This window comes from Anser anser (assembly GCF_964211835.1).
Source record: "Anser anser genome assembly, chromosome: 19".
NCBI lineage: Eukaryota > Metazoa > Chordata > Aves > Anseriformes > Anatidae > Anser > Anser anser.
Window position 1 is genome coordinate 12290419 of NC_139740.1, and position 15388 is coordinate 12305806.

Here is a 15388-nt window from a genome sequence, read left to right on the forward strand (position 1 = left end):
CAATTGCAGAATTGCACAGAAAAATCAAGTGAAAGTGTTTGTGTTGCAAAAAAGAGAAAATATGAGGAACTGAATATGACAAATATGAAATAATTCAATATGTAAAGAGTGTAAAAAGCAAGAAATTAGCAAGTATCCTGTTTTTTATCGGTATGATGTATGAAGAAAATTGAATGAGTGAAAGGACAATGTCAAAGTTTATCCCTTTAATGTATGTCGAATTTAAAAATTAACATTCAGTTCATGTCATAGGTAACAGTAAATACAAAGCAAAATGGACACAGTCTGTCAGCAAGATTGAATTTAAGAACCATCAAAACTAGACAGATCTTGCTGAGCAGCTTCTGATTTAATAATTAAACAAGGTACAGTTCAAGGCAGGGCTTAAGATGAAAGACTAGACTGTCACTGGAAATTAGTTTTCTTTTTTCCATTCTCTTTCTTTCTTGGTTGTGTTGTTTTTTTCTGTATTTCAGAGTTTTCTTGTTCAGAATTTCACGTTGTCAAGAATGCCATTGCTGTTAGCAAGTGAAATTGGCTGAACAATTTAATACTATAGAACTCATAAGCAGGGTTTTGTGCATTGAACTCTTAACTTCCGAAGGGGTGGGATCGCAGGGAGGAACTGTGATATTTGGCGATATGATACGTATGTGACTGTTTAAAAACAAAATAACAACAACAACAAAGCATGCTATGCAGCTGACGTTGTGCTGATGGAAAAATTTGCTGTGCTATGTTCATAAAATATCTTAAGTGACTGGCCAAAGTTCAGGTAACCATTCCAACTGTATGAGGTTCTTGCTTTACGGGCTCATTTAAAATTATATGGCAGTTGGGGCATTCACTGGAGAGGGCAGATGTTTGAGGTTTTTCTTTTACTTGACAGAGGGTGAAAATACTTTTCCACTTCCCTCATGTTCAGACCTTTATTAATATAAAAATAACAATGATATGTACATCCTGGAAGGACAGCTGTGTCTTATTTTTTAACTCTAACCTCCTGAGGAATACTTCAGTCATTTCCGTGCATATTAACATAAATTTAGGGAAGAGTGGGAAATAGTAGTCTCGTGCTACCTGCCTCTTCTATTTCTGCTCATTTTCAAGATTGTTTATATTAGGAGTTAAAATTAAATGGGGGGGGGGAAATATTTATAATATATCGAAAGAAAATCATTGTAATTAAACATAGGATATGTTTATGAGAAGTGGATTAACGAAATGTATATCAGCAAATACTAGAGGAACGTGGTCTCAGTCCTGATTGTGTATTTGCTATATTCCTGCACATGCTTTCCTTCCCTGTGTGCCTCCACTTTTCCAGTAATAAAATGGAGAAGATACACATACCTTATGAGATGACTGGTGAATTTTTTTAGTTAATATTTTTTAGTTGATTTGAAACACAACTGAACAGCATTTGCACTGTTAATGTAGCATTAGTGTTATAATCATTGCTCTTGCATTCTGTGTCCATACCATATATTGCTGTATCTTATGGTTTACATCCTTGGATGTGGTTTTCCCGAAGTGTACACTTAAAACAATTGGTTAAAATCTATAATTTAGCAACCTAAGTGCATTGCTCTGCATTTTAGTTTAGAAATTTGATATGCTTACAGACAAAAGTATGTATGATGATGGTGAAAGTACTTGATAGAATATTTTGGCATGAGAAACCTACAGATTTAACTGGATGCTATGCAGTCTACTATGTTTCCTAGCAGACTTCTATAGCTGCTCCTCACCATACCAATCAGTAAAATCTTATATATATTTTTTCCCCAAAATACTTTCTTACATGCAAGTTGTGCATAAGGCTAGTGATAACGCTTGTTGGTTAATGGAAGGTCTATAAATGCTTTACGTGTATTATCATCAATTACAATTTTGATATAAATATCTGTCTTCTCTCATTTTAAACGATGCATAATTTAGAAATTGGGTGCATGTATTGTTATGTTTAGTGGAGAAGACGCTATTCTTTTTTGGGGTGTGATGTTGGTGTATATATCCATGTTTTGAAGTTTTGTGTTGTCTTTTTGGTTTTTGTATGTATGTATGACATACTGACTGTCATGATTGACAGATTTGCCGTTGTAACTCCTGTGTTTCTGGACCACCAAAGAACCTTGCTGCTCTAGACTACTGGATAACAACAGGGGTATATGCTGATTTATTCTGGTGTTTTTTAACAATGACTTATTCTTTTAGAACCAGACGGTCAAAAATCTCGAGGCTCGTGTGCAGCAGTTGACTGTTGAGGCTGAAAATAGTAATTTACAGCGTCAAAGATTATCTCAAGAAAAGACTGAAGCAGAACAACGTTACCAGGCGGTATGCTCTGAACTTCAGGAAGTGAAAGCAAGGTAATTAAGTAGAGGTTGCTGTTTTTAACATTGCTTTTGGAAATTCCATATTCTTCAAACATTAATTGTTTTCACTCAAGAACTCAGTGAATGGTAATTTGCTTTAGAGAATTTTCATTAAAATGTATTAATTGATGGAAAACTCATTTTGGAACTGACCCAAATGACCATCATAAATAAATTATCTTTCCATTATTTATAAGCATTTAATTCTGTTACAACAAGCACGTGATACAGTCAGATATGTAAACTCTGTAAAATAGAAGTTGAGCAGGTAAAATGCCAAAATATGAAAGCAATTTCCATATTTTGTTTGCTTACTACTTACAGGCACAGCTCACTTCAAAAAGACAAGGACCGTATTGTACAGGAATATGAGGAGAACATTCAGCAACTACAAAGTAAATATGATGTTGATATAAATTTTATAAAACAGGAGCATGCTCTCTCTGCAGCTAAGGTATGCTTCCATCTATAACAGGAATTAAAAAGTTTATTTTAGAAGCGGTCTCCTCAATATAAATGTAATGCATATGAATAAATCCCAGAAAATGTTCAGTTGCATAAGTTATTCATGTGCATAAGTTTAAAAATAAAAATGCCAAAAAACTAACTGAATTTTTCGTTCCCAAATTTGACTGAAAAAGTATCTGAAGCTAACTAGTAATTCTGGTGGGTGGGTGTCTATGTGTATATATAAGTGGTACTTCTATAGGGGCTGATGTAAAGTATTTGGAGTTACAAACTCTTTTTTTTTTTTCCTACGTTAATAATTTTCCAATTTTTAGTCACCTTTGAGAAGTGAATATAAAAAGGCAAAAGATGCATCGTGTAGAGCTAATAACACAAAGATTCTTCCTGTTAAATCTTTACAGGCATCTGATATGATTGAAGAGTTGCAGCATGGTGTGTGTATATTAAAACAACAGTTACAAGATTCAGAACATCAAAGACAGCAACAGCTGAGGGTGAGCCCTGAATTTCTCTCTCAGGAATGACCAGTTCTTTGTACTTTCCTCAGTGATCTGAAATTTTAGATAGCCATAGTAAAATACACTTAAATACATGAGGATGCATATTGTATATTATTCCTAGAAATACATAGGGTGTCACCTTATGCTTTAAGATTGATTAAAAAGTAGGAGTAGAAGAGATCATTTTATGGGTAAGAGCAGAATTTTTACAGGAACTTTTCGACTATTTGTCTTAATTCATGTGTTTTAATGTGATTCAACAGTATAAATCTGTGTCTGTATTAAAGAGAAACATGTCAAAATTACAAATATTTTTTGTCTAATCAGCATACGTTTTTACGATTCAAATTTTTTTCTGCTTTTTAACAATTCGGTTCAATTTTCATTATCTCAGGATAATGAGTTCCACGTCTGTATAACGTATCAAGCCTGTTCGTGTTTTGGCATCTACTTTTCCTCTGACGTCTTTCATTTCAGAGTTGACGTAGTACAGAATAGCATTTTAATAGCTCAGGAGAGCAAGTTGTTTTTTCTCTTCCAAAGCTTGAACCATGACTTTAGAGATGGTTTTGCGGGATATTTTTTGCTGTTGGTTGGATTTTTTTGTCAAAGATTTTTCTCTGAGTAAAATCTAAGAGTACTGCTCACATCTTGGATTTATGATCATGAAATGAAGTCCTGTAACTTTACATCTTTTTAGATAACCTTTATAAGCTAATGAAGCACTAAATAAAGCGGTGTGTTTTCCATAATTGAAAATAACAGCTAAGTGTCAATTTGAAAGTATTTAGTGATGTTATGAAGTGCAAATATGGATATGCCTGATAATGACTGCTTTAAAATAAACGAAAGATGTGATTTGTCTATTTAGAAATACCTCTTCATTTGCAGGATCAAGACTATAAACTTCAACAGGACAAACTTCACTTGGAGCATGTATATGAAAAGCAGGTAATATTTTCAGGAAAATACACTGTCTTATGCACATTTTCAAGACTGCTGTATGCAACAGGTAAAGGTTTAAATTCCAAAATCATCCCCCAACATAATTTTTTTGTAGAACAAGGACATGCAAAAAATGAAATGTAACAGCCAGTCTGAAAAATAATCTTATCTCAAATGGGGATAAAGGTGTAAAAATATCTCACACAAGTATAGCATCAGTGTTTTGAATTGGGAATGCATGCTCGCTCCCCCTCTGAGAGGAATTCACTGCAGCTACGAGGGTGCAGTGCTTTCTGTGCTCTGTATTTCTGTGCTCTGTATTTCTGTGCTCTGTATTTCAGTGCACTGTATTTCTTTCATTATTTTGAGTCTGTCTTAGCTATTGCCATTTAAATGAAGAACTGGTAGTGACAGATTCTGGAGATGGGTTGCTTGTTTGTTGTTTCTCAGTGTGAGAAACAGGAGCCCTTAACCAAAATTAGCAGGTGGCAGTTTCAAAATGAACTTTTTCAAACAATCTCTAGTGAATCTGTGAAGGTCTTTTATAGGGTACTGTGCAGTCCAAGCATTTCATGAGTTAGAAAAATAATTAGACAAATTTGAGGAAGATTTAAGTGCAGCCATTTAATTGCTGATATATCACCTCAAATTATGCAGGCTGGGAGAGCATTACCAAAGTGCTGTTGTATGCCTGTCCTATTTATAAAGTCGTCTTTTGTTGGTATCTGATGCTAACTGCTGTTAGAGGAAAAAACAATGAACTAAGCTGAACTTTGCCTGACCTGTTGTCAGTCTCCATATGTTCTTCTGTACTTTTTTCCCAATGTATCTTTATTCTGTATGGCTACATGGTTTGAATGTGGTTTCTATATATTGTCAATATGCATTGTTTTTACATGAGAAACTTAAATTAGAAAGTGTAGTTCTCGAAAGCACTTCATCCTAAGCACTTTGCAAATGCTATCTACTCTTTCAGACTTTAAACATCAATAGGTTTCAAGTTAAACTTCATTTTTAGTGACGTTATGTATTCAACTCATGTAGTGTTTAGTAAGAGAGTGTGTTAGATGACTGTTTACTGGAAAGGATGTGTTATTCAAACATCATTTCAAAATGTGGCAAATACATAATGTAAAATGATGAATTGTGATCATAGCGACTTGTCGCTTAGTAATAGCATTTGCTACATGAACTGTAGTGAGATTTTTGGTTTGAGTTAGTGCCTCCTGCTGACTTGAATTAAATTCTTTTTTGTTCCAAGATACGTTTTGCTCTAATCCTAGCCTTTGTTTGTCTTTTTAGACCAAGTTATGTTTTTTATGAATGTTGGCTTCAAGAAAGGCCTAGGATTGAAATAATATTGCTGATTGAAATAAAAGTATGTTAGCATGGTTTGGATAACTTCTGGCTACTGAAGTACAGTGGATGTTGGTTTATTGCAATAAATCACTTCCTCCCAGATCAGATCCATGCAGATCAGATGTGGCTGGTGATGTTCAAAGGTACCAAGTCCAAATGCCCCTGAATGGCTCACATCTGCACTATTAAACTTGGTGCAAGATGAAGTCAACATATATGTTCATGTTTCTTATAGTAGTAATTTGATAGTAACAGCACACCTACTTGGAATCATATTCTTACAGTGTTCACAAGTTTCAAACTTGAATTTATCTGATATTTCAAGATGTCATTTCCAGCTCAGGTTAAAAATAGGTGTTGCCATTCTTGCAGAACTATGTTATTTGATTTCTATTATAGATAAGATAAAGCTTACTTTAGTTGAGATACTGTGCATCAGTAAACGAGAAAGAAGACCCTTTCTTTTTAATAGATAATTTTATAGCAGTTTGCATACTCAGAAATTCTGATGCAACAGTATGCTTTGGAAATAAAAAAAAAAAAAACTCAAGAAAGGATGAGAGGAAAAAATACACATGAACAATCTGTTGATACAAATCCATGAAATCGTATAGATTGGCCCATAAAATACTAAAACCAAGCTTGCCTTCAAGTAGAGAAATCATGAAGTCCCTGATGCAATCTGTTCACTTAAGTACCTCCCCATTATCTAATAATCTTTATTGGTCTACAGTGGCTATTGCCTGCTAGGATATTTAAACATCAAACAAATAATAGGTAGTAACCCTAAATGTCACTGTTTGATTAAATGTGCTTATCTGCTGAATCAGGAACCAGTTAGGCTAAATGGTTTTACAAGCAAAGGAAACACCTGCTTTTTATAAATAATCTACCGCTTGTTTTGCAAACATTCAGCTCAGCATAAGAACGGTGACAGATTATTACTGAGAACTATCCTTGAGCCAGCTGTTACATGTATATAACTTTGTCAGGATTGGTAACACCTTCTTTACTCTCTGATGCACAGCCTGCCAATACCTAGGCTTTTTGAAACAGGCTAACACTTCAGATTTCGATATAGTAAACACGTACATAGAGCTGTAGCAAAATGAGATTTGCTTTTTCATTGGAGGTCCGAACGTTGTGCTGTATCTGGTTATAGTTTTTGTACAAATGTTCAGGATCACACAAAATAACTCACATGCCTCTCTGTTAATACTTATTGTTGTCACTTTATGTAATTTTAGAAATATGTCAACGGTTATCTATATCAGTGCAAAAGAAATATGTAAAATAAAGTTTATAATTTAAAATAACATTTTATCAGGCTTTGCTTTACCTAAAATATGATATTTTTTTCCTTCAAATGGTAGATTCATGGCATCCGGAATGATCTCGATAAAGAAAGAGGGGATGCTCAAAAGAAAATTCACAAACTGCAAGAGACTTTGAAGTAAGTGAATATGGAATAATTGTTGAAACACTTGTAAATTTTTAGTCACACTTATTAGATAGACGTATGCTGTGTGCTGTCTAACCACCTTCCCAAAATTTGTCTGAGTTATATTCCCACTGTAAAGCTGTGTCTTAGGGGTTTTAGCTATAAAAATCAAAAAACCAAGGCAAGAAGCAAACCACTGAAGTTTGTCTATCTGTTAAGTGGTAGGAACAAAATGGAATCGAAGTTCGTGATTTCAGCTGATCATTCCCTGTCAAATAAATGAAACAGTCTTCATTTTAGGGCGGATACATAATAGGCAAAGAATCCAAACAAAAGATTGCTTTGGACTATTTTGGAAGGGATACATTTGAAAATTTGTTTATTGCATTAGGCTCTAATGTAGTGGCCTGTTATGTTGTTTTCTGTGCAACCTCCTGTTCAGTACTTAAGGTATTTATTTATGACTTAGGAGAAGCCACGAGAGAGGCGAGTCTGTTAAGGAAAAACTTCAGTATTGATTTTAATCTTGGAAATTATATTTGAATTTGGTTTAGTAAATGTATTTGTAATTTATGGGTATTTGAATCACAACTTTAATATGTTTTTTCTATTCTTTGATACCTCACGTTTTGGTGTCAGTCATTATTTTACAAATGTCGCCAGGGTTCAGAGAGATGGTCTACCACAAACAGAAGATGCTTTTCAGTACTGAACTTGGAACAGCTTTTTTGCTGACCATTGTACATCACAAAACTAATCAGGATGGAACAAGTTTGATATTTTCTGAGCAGAGGCGTGGTCTACATACAGCAGATGCACACATGACAAGATTCTCTTGTTATGCTTCTTCCTTTTTTGATTAAGTAAAATATTTCCATATGTTTATCCAGTTTAAATTAAAAATTATGGAAAATATTTATAAGACAAACAGGTTATTCTGAGACAAAACAGAATTTGTGTGTGAAAACTATGTAGTTAAATATTATAATATATCTTATGTAAGGTGATAGAGGCATTGTGAAGGTACTTTTATTCAATACAGGTCACTGGGCTGAAGTTTTTCCTTTATTTCAATAATCTCATAGGTACTTATGATCAACAGAGACTATTTTAAGTCCCTACAGACATTAATAAAAACTTCAGCACTTAATCTTCAAATTCTTTACACTATTTGTCTTTGTATAAGTTGAGAGACTTTATTGTTTACCAACTAAACGTGTCTTTTAACATTGAAACATCAGACTCATTGATAATGTAGTTGCATTAATCATCTTCCATGGCTTACAAATAACATCTCATTTTGAAGTCTGTGTATGTTTAATACAATAAGTCTGAGTTTTCAGGCCACTGACTGCTCAGAACTTATTCCCTATGTGGGTGCTCCTCTTGCAGAGTAAACATGGTAGTGCTTCCCTTCAGGCAAGTAAAGTGGGTTAGTGGGTTGGAGATTTTGAACCTAATTTTTAGGTAACAGCACTGGGTTGAGAAGCTCTGTAGATATTTGAGGAGGTCGTAATATATTTCGGATTCCTTAACTGTAATTAGCTTAGGTTTAATGTTTGGGTTACAGTAAGGATGTGAAAGACTGAAGTTTCAAGAACCCAGTTTTCTGGTGATATTTCAGGGCTCACAAAGTTCAGAGCATGTTGGCGGAGGCCAGTCCTAACCTTTTGCTTTTATGAATGAGTCCTTGGCCTGAACCTGAGGAGGGGTCAGCCTCTAGGTAAGCATTTTAATTTTGGAGATCGTTTACTCTTCAGTAGCGAATCTGTATTACTGTCATTTTGGTTGTCTTATAGAAGTGATTTAGGGTTAATTTTAAGGTTAGTAATGGAATTAGTAATGCTAATAAGTAATTATTTTTTTTAATGGAATAGAAATTAAAATGAGCTTTGTTTTTGTCTGGATGGAGTCAGACGTTGGAAGAATCATCAGGGCTGATCTGGGCTCCTAGAGATTTAAAATATTTTACTGGCAGGTATAGTGCCATAGTATAAACCCAACAGATATTCTTTTAACCAGTTCTTTCAGATTTCAACTCTGGTAGAAAACCTCTGCTTTATTAGTTCCTGTGAAAGGCTATGCAGAGGCTGCTTTCCTGTTGAAACTGAATCACTAAAAGAAGTTGACAAGAAGGTATTTTTGGCATGAGGAGGACTAATATTCCTGATGGTCTGGTCATCTGCTTTCATTTTCTCTTCAAATAAAGGCTACAGAACACACTAATCGGAGATGTAAATGGCTTATTCTATGTCGTAGATGATTCGCTACTTTATCAGTAACGTCAGTACACGTGAATATTAGGAAGAGACTCACTGTGAGTCTGGTACAGAAGAACTGCTAATCCTGCAAGGCTGACTTCCTGGAAAACAAACCTTTAGTTTAGCACCAGCATATGCCCCATTCCTGGAAGTGTTCGGGTTGGATGGGACTTGGGGCAACCTGGCCTATTGGTCGGTGTCCCTGCCCATGGCAGGGGGTTGGAATGAGCTATTTATGGGCCTTTCCAGCCCAAACCGTTCTGTGATTCTACATCTGAACAACATAAAGATTTTATATGTATGCATTTATATACAATAAGCACCAGCTTACTGTATAAGTAATACAGTAAGCAGTAATAGTTTTATCAGAAAAATGGATGTGTTCTTTAAGGTTTCTTTACATTGCTGCAAAAAATTAGTTGATTTAAAAATCTTTTGCTATTAAAATGAATTCAAAGATACAATGTTTTATGTGAAAATGCTTTGTTCTCCTGAATTTCTTTGACTATTGGCAGAATCAAATTAAGTAAATACAGGCTAAAGCAGACACAGTAAATCTTTAGAAAACAGCCTTATCTTCCTTGAGATGGGTGAAAATATAGTTCACCATCTTCAATAGAAATGATGCCTTGTGGAATTGCAACTCAGAATCCAGTAGGTACATCAGTGATATCTCATGAACTACTTTGATCTGAATGCACTTTGATTCTGAAATGGCCACAGGATTATATCTTGAGTAGCTAGGCAGCTGCAAACAAAGGGAAGTGGTAAGCATTTTAGTGATTTTATTATTATTACTTTTATTTTTTCAGTGGTGTGACAGCAAAGAGTTCTTTTGCAGTTTCAAACACATCCATATGGATGCACAATGAAAGTGATTTGAGGCGTTTTGTGAAAGAGTAAAATCCTTATTTCTACAGGTATCATTCACTTTGGATAAATAATGCTGACAGAGGTTTAATACTGAAGGAGTTTACACAGTTTATGGAAGGTTTTGGGTTTTTTTCTGATGTTCATGGCAGAAATCTTTGTCAGAAACAAATCTTTTGCAAAAGATTTTTGCTCTAATACTCATGATTATTGGTGGTGACTTTTAGATAGAAATTTTATATTTGGTTTAGCAATGCACGTCACAGGCATTGCCTCATAGCAAAAGTGACTCTAAGAAGTGCTCCAAGGATTTTCTTATTTTTTTCTAGAAAAGCATTTAAACTGTATATTTATAATAACAACGTAGAAAGCTTCTGTGTAATTACTCAGTGGGAAAGGTTGTTCCTCTAATCCCTTTAGTTTGGTTGCATAAAATATGTAATGAGAGTGGGTTACAAATAGGCTAAATCTCTGTGGTACTTATCTTTTATTTTAAGTGGAGGAATAAGAATTAAAGAGGTATAGTTATATTACAATTTGCCACACTCCATAATGAGTTGAATACAGCAGATAATCTATATTCACCTTTTGCTAAATAAATTACATGGAAGAGAAAGAAAAGATTTTGCTGACATACAACACTTACCCAGAGTAGATTTTAAAATGATCTATAGTGTCTTGTCTGTGAAATCTGGACACCAATTTATTAAAAATATTTGTTTTGCCTCTGCTAGTATTTTAATATCTGATTACTTCATAACTTTAGTTTAGTAGGCTGTAGGGAAATATTTTCCATTTAACTGAAGAATTCAAACGTTGAAGCTCAGAGACCTATGGCAATTTAGGAAAATGGAAATAGGCACGGCCTTGAAGTGATTTAAAAATGAGGCTAGGACATATATGTTAAAGGCTGTCAGCCTGTCTCTTTGACCATTTTTACTCTTTCTATTTCAGTGATCATCTCTGGAGCACTTAGCTGATCTGCACTTGGGTAATGTTCCCAACAGTAGTATTGAGGGTGGAGGATTTATGACCTTTTCCTAAAAACCTAACAAATGACTTTTTTTTTTTTTAAAAACAAAATAAATAGTTGTGTTTAGGATAGGGATGATTGATTTGATTGTATGTAGTTACAGTTTTTCTTAATGTGAGTTGTGCGAATACAGCATATATTTAGATGCCTCAGTGTTAATGTCTTCAGTTCACTTCTGGAGTCCATAATACCTTTATGACTTCACGAGTTTTATCAAGTCTGTCTGTCTCAAAATGGGACTTCTTAGAATAAATTATAAGCATATATAAGAGATTGTTATCGTCTTTCTTCCTAAGTCTTCACATCTGTCACCTGCATGGAAATGCAGACCTTCCTGCCGCTGGTTTCTCAGGATAACGTTGTGATGATTCTCACATACTGGAAATAATTATAGGATCTAATTTAATGCTGCTTGGTTTTCATCTCTTGTACGTAAATTAATATTTTCATTATACTACTGAAATATGGCTTTCCTGAGTTCTTACTCATCTATTCTGAAGTATAATTGAAGGAAACGAGTTTTACAAAGTGATGTTAGGAGAACTGAAACGTTACCTCTAGAGGTGCAGATGTTGCAATTGAAAATTGAATTGTGAAGGAATACGTCCACACTATTCACAGTTAAATGCTTCATAGCATTCTTCCTCATAATCTTTCTCATTTTTTTAAACCTGCCAATGGAGCCAAATCTCAGCACTTTGCAAGTGGTGATGATACAGAGCAAATGTTTAGCAGCTGGCTTATTGAAAGTCACTCAATAAAATTGTTTGTTTACATAAGAAACTAGCAACACCTCTTTTCTCCAGTGCTTCTCTACTCCTTTTCATCTGAACTTGTTTAAAACTCTCCTGGGGAAGGAAGAGGGGATAAACTCTCTAGAAAAAAACAGAGCAGCTCTTACCTATCAGCAGATTTGTACTTTTAGAATAGGTTTTTTAAGCATGCATGTACAGCTTTCAAAGTATTTTGTGATTTTGTTTTAGGTGGCAGACCAAAATGTTTCAAAGTCTTTTCACCTGAAAGCACGGTATGAAGGTGGTTCACGGCAATAAAAATTGAATACAATATGGAAATAAAAGCAATTTACCTTTTTTTCCCCATACACAGTTGTGCACATGTACACAGAAAAAATAATGTTTATGCTGAATCTCTCTCCTACTTTTTCCTGCAACTATGGCTGTGCAATGACTCATTTTTCATAGTATAGCTTGCTTTCATATGTGAAGTGAAGGCCCAGATGTTGTTTGGTCTAAAAGGCTCTTTTTGCTTTGTTTGTAATACCAAAAAATGTATTGAATTTTAGCACCAGTTTTTATGTAAGGGTCTTTTAGTCCCTTAGAATACTAATCTTTTGCAAAATCCCCTTGGTCTTTATATTACTTTCCTACGTTGTTATAACAGGGACAAACTAAAAGAAATGAGGGTACGTAAGTCTGAGATAAGTAGATGGTATACATAATGCTTCTGCACTAATAAAAAAAAGAAAAAGGAAATGGGTGAAGGCAAGGATAAGTAGAATCCAGAAGATAGATGGCAGAAGTAGATAGAATAAATAGCAGCGAATAAAATTTCTTTTATTTTTGCAGGCTACAGTTGCATAATTTAGCATGTAATGTTATGTTGGATTACAGCACTTCTAAAAGGTTAAATTTGAAATTTGAACTAGTATTTTAAATCAACTGTGATTTGTGGAGGATCTTGAGAATCTAATGATACCAAGAACTTTATTTTTAAAAGGGTTCCTCTTCAAAATATTATTGTATGGATTATATTGTATGGATTTCATGTAGTGGAGGATGTGAAAAATGCCATTGCATACAGAAAAATACAACTGCATGATAATCATCAATACAATGATAAATAAATGGAGTGATAACTTTAACCACAAGGTTTCATTGTTTTGTTTTTTTCTTTTTTGCTGCTCTAAGTTCAATCCAGATTCTGAATAATTGCTTGTTGTTGTTGTTAATATTTTTAGGATAATTGCCCAAGTGTAGCTGTTTTCCTGTAGTTAATTCCATTTTTCCTTGAAAATGAAGTATTTGTTTGTGGAGGAATTTTGTGTAGGAATGGAAAAGCTATTACTATTTAAAGCAGGAAATAATTAAAGAAATATGAGAAGCCATTGTCTTTAATTCCAAATGTTGCAATAAAGAACATTAAGAGTTTATACTCATGTTCATTGTGTTCATCATTCTCTTTTATGAAAAATATTTCATGTTGTCTTGTTACAACAATTGCAATATGGTGAAAAAGGCAAACCTTGTGATTTAAAAGCAATGGTAATGTTAAGTGGCTGAACAGTTTGGATATAATCTTACTCTTTAAGACAGGGTTGTGGTGGTTTTGTGTGTATGTGTGTGTTTTTTGGTTTTTTTTTTTCCCTCTAAGAATCAGTGGAAAAACAGCCAGCTGTTCTCCACTTGGTGCTCTGTTTGAGCATCTGAAACCTTTTAGAGCAAAAACAGTCAAAGTTTCCAGCATATTGTAAACATTCCTTTAGCTCTAGTGAACATGCTGACATAACCCTCACTCTAGGGGGCACAATGTAAAGTATGAACAGAGGACAAAAAAATGTGGTAGCTTTATTTAATAGTCTCACTTAAAAGCAAAACTAAAGTGTTCTATTAACTATTTACAACCTTTCATTTTCTTTCACCAGTTTCTCTGGAGACCTACTGGCAATAATGAAATATGTATTTAAAGAAAACTCCAGTTGTACAAAAAGAAAAGTGACTGATTTTTAATTTTTGTCTATATTCAGCATATACTGTTATGTCCCTTCAGATGATTATAGATGTATGACATCTTTAATGATATTAACAATGAAAATGCTTCAATATAAAGTATAGGTGTATGAAACGAAAATTATTGCCTTGTTAGGTGAACAGCTTCAGTGTGTAGCACTATAACACTTCAGTTAACTGATGTAAACTGCTGTTGTAATAATTAATGTAGTTAAGGGCTATAGAGTTTGACCTCACTGAGTGAATATATAAATAGTTAACACAAATGTCAGAATCATTCCCTTATTCCAAGGAGCTTCCCTTTAACGTTAGCACATCTTTTAAATTCAGGGCAGAATATTTCAAGGCTACAGTGCCAAAAACTTTGATGGAATGAAGAGCCTTCTGTTGGCCAAAGAAAGTCTTCTAGATCATTGAAATCACTTACTGATTTCTAAGGAGCGTAAAATGTTTCAGGCTGTCACCTCTTTAGGGTCAGTTAAAAATTACCTACCAAAATCATACAAAATGTTTTTCTTCCTTTTTCAGTTGTTGTTAGATAATTGATTGCTAGACTTGAATGACACTTGGTAATCTTGAGGTTACTTTTTGCGTACTTTGTGCAACTTTCCTCCAGGTTTATCAACAGCACAAGCAACCTTCACTGAGGTATGAAAGTTAGTATTTCTGCAGGTGCTTTTATTGAAAAAAATGTGAAAAAATATGTCCACCACACTAGTGGACATGAAGAATCAACCAATGAGCCGAATAGGTGCTCATCATTCCTCAGTACTGAGTTACTACTGAGTCCTTTACAACATGGATATTTTTCTGAATCCTAAAATATAATAATACAATTATTTTAGCCCGAAAAATAGTTGCCTTAGACATAGAAAATGCCTGAATGAATACTGGATCCTTGCACTTTCTTGTACAGGTGCATGAGTGATGTGCTTACTTCTTGGACTCTTGCCCATTCAGAAGTAGTACTTGGTGGTGTAGCCGTGATTGTCTAAGGATAGAAGAGAAGCAAGATCGGCGGGCAAACTTATTTTAATAAAGGCTTTTTGACCCAGGTTGTTTTTATCAATACAGACCTCTTTGAAATAATAAACTTGGCATGCTTTAAACTGAAGTAATTAGTTCGATATTTCACTTTGAATTCCATATTGGGAAAAATTGGAGACAGTCTTACTTCTGTTATTTAATCCTCATCGTCTCTGACTTGCCAACCACTGTTGGCACTGTCACTCATAACATCTTGGGCTGTTCTTCGCAAGTGTTAAATGATTCGTCTTGTCTGGGGCTCTTCTTAGTGATCTCTTCCATAGTTTGTCCTTTGGATGGTGTATTTATTTGCCCTCCAGCTTTCTGTGGCACAGCACTGTTCTCTGATTCCTATCTCCT

The 15388-nt window shown here is 34.4% G+C and overlaps 1 protein-coding gene across 9 annotated transcripts in view; it reads left to right on the top strand.

The window, feature by feature from the left end:
• Positions 1-15388, top strand: part of CEP112 (centrosomal protein 112) — a 163328-nt gene that overhangs the window by 37077 nt on the left and 110863 nt on the right. For all 9 annotated transcript variants that reach the window (XR_014573911.1, XM_083804907.1, XM_083804906.1 and 6 more), the window contains 5 exons: positions 2218-2372; positions 2703-2832; positions 3248-3340; positions 4238-4297; positions 7024-7103. Coding sequence is in view for 8 of the 9 variants with exons in the window: in XM_083804907.1 (XP_083661033.1) it covers positions 2218-2372; positions 2703-2832; positions 3248-3340; positions 4238-4297; positions 7024-7103 (518 nt within the window). In the remaining variant the exon portion in view is untranslated. The remainder of the gene's footprint in view (positions 1-2217; positions 2373-2702; positions 2833-3247; positions 3341-4237; positions 4298-7023; positions 7104-15388) is intronic.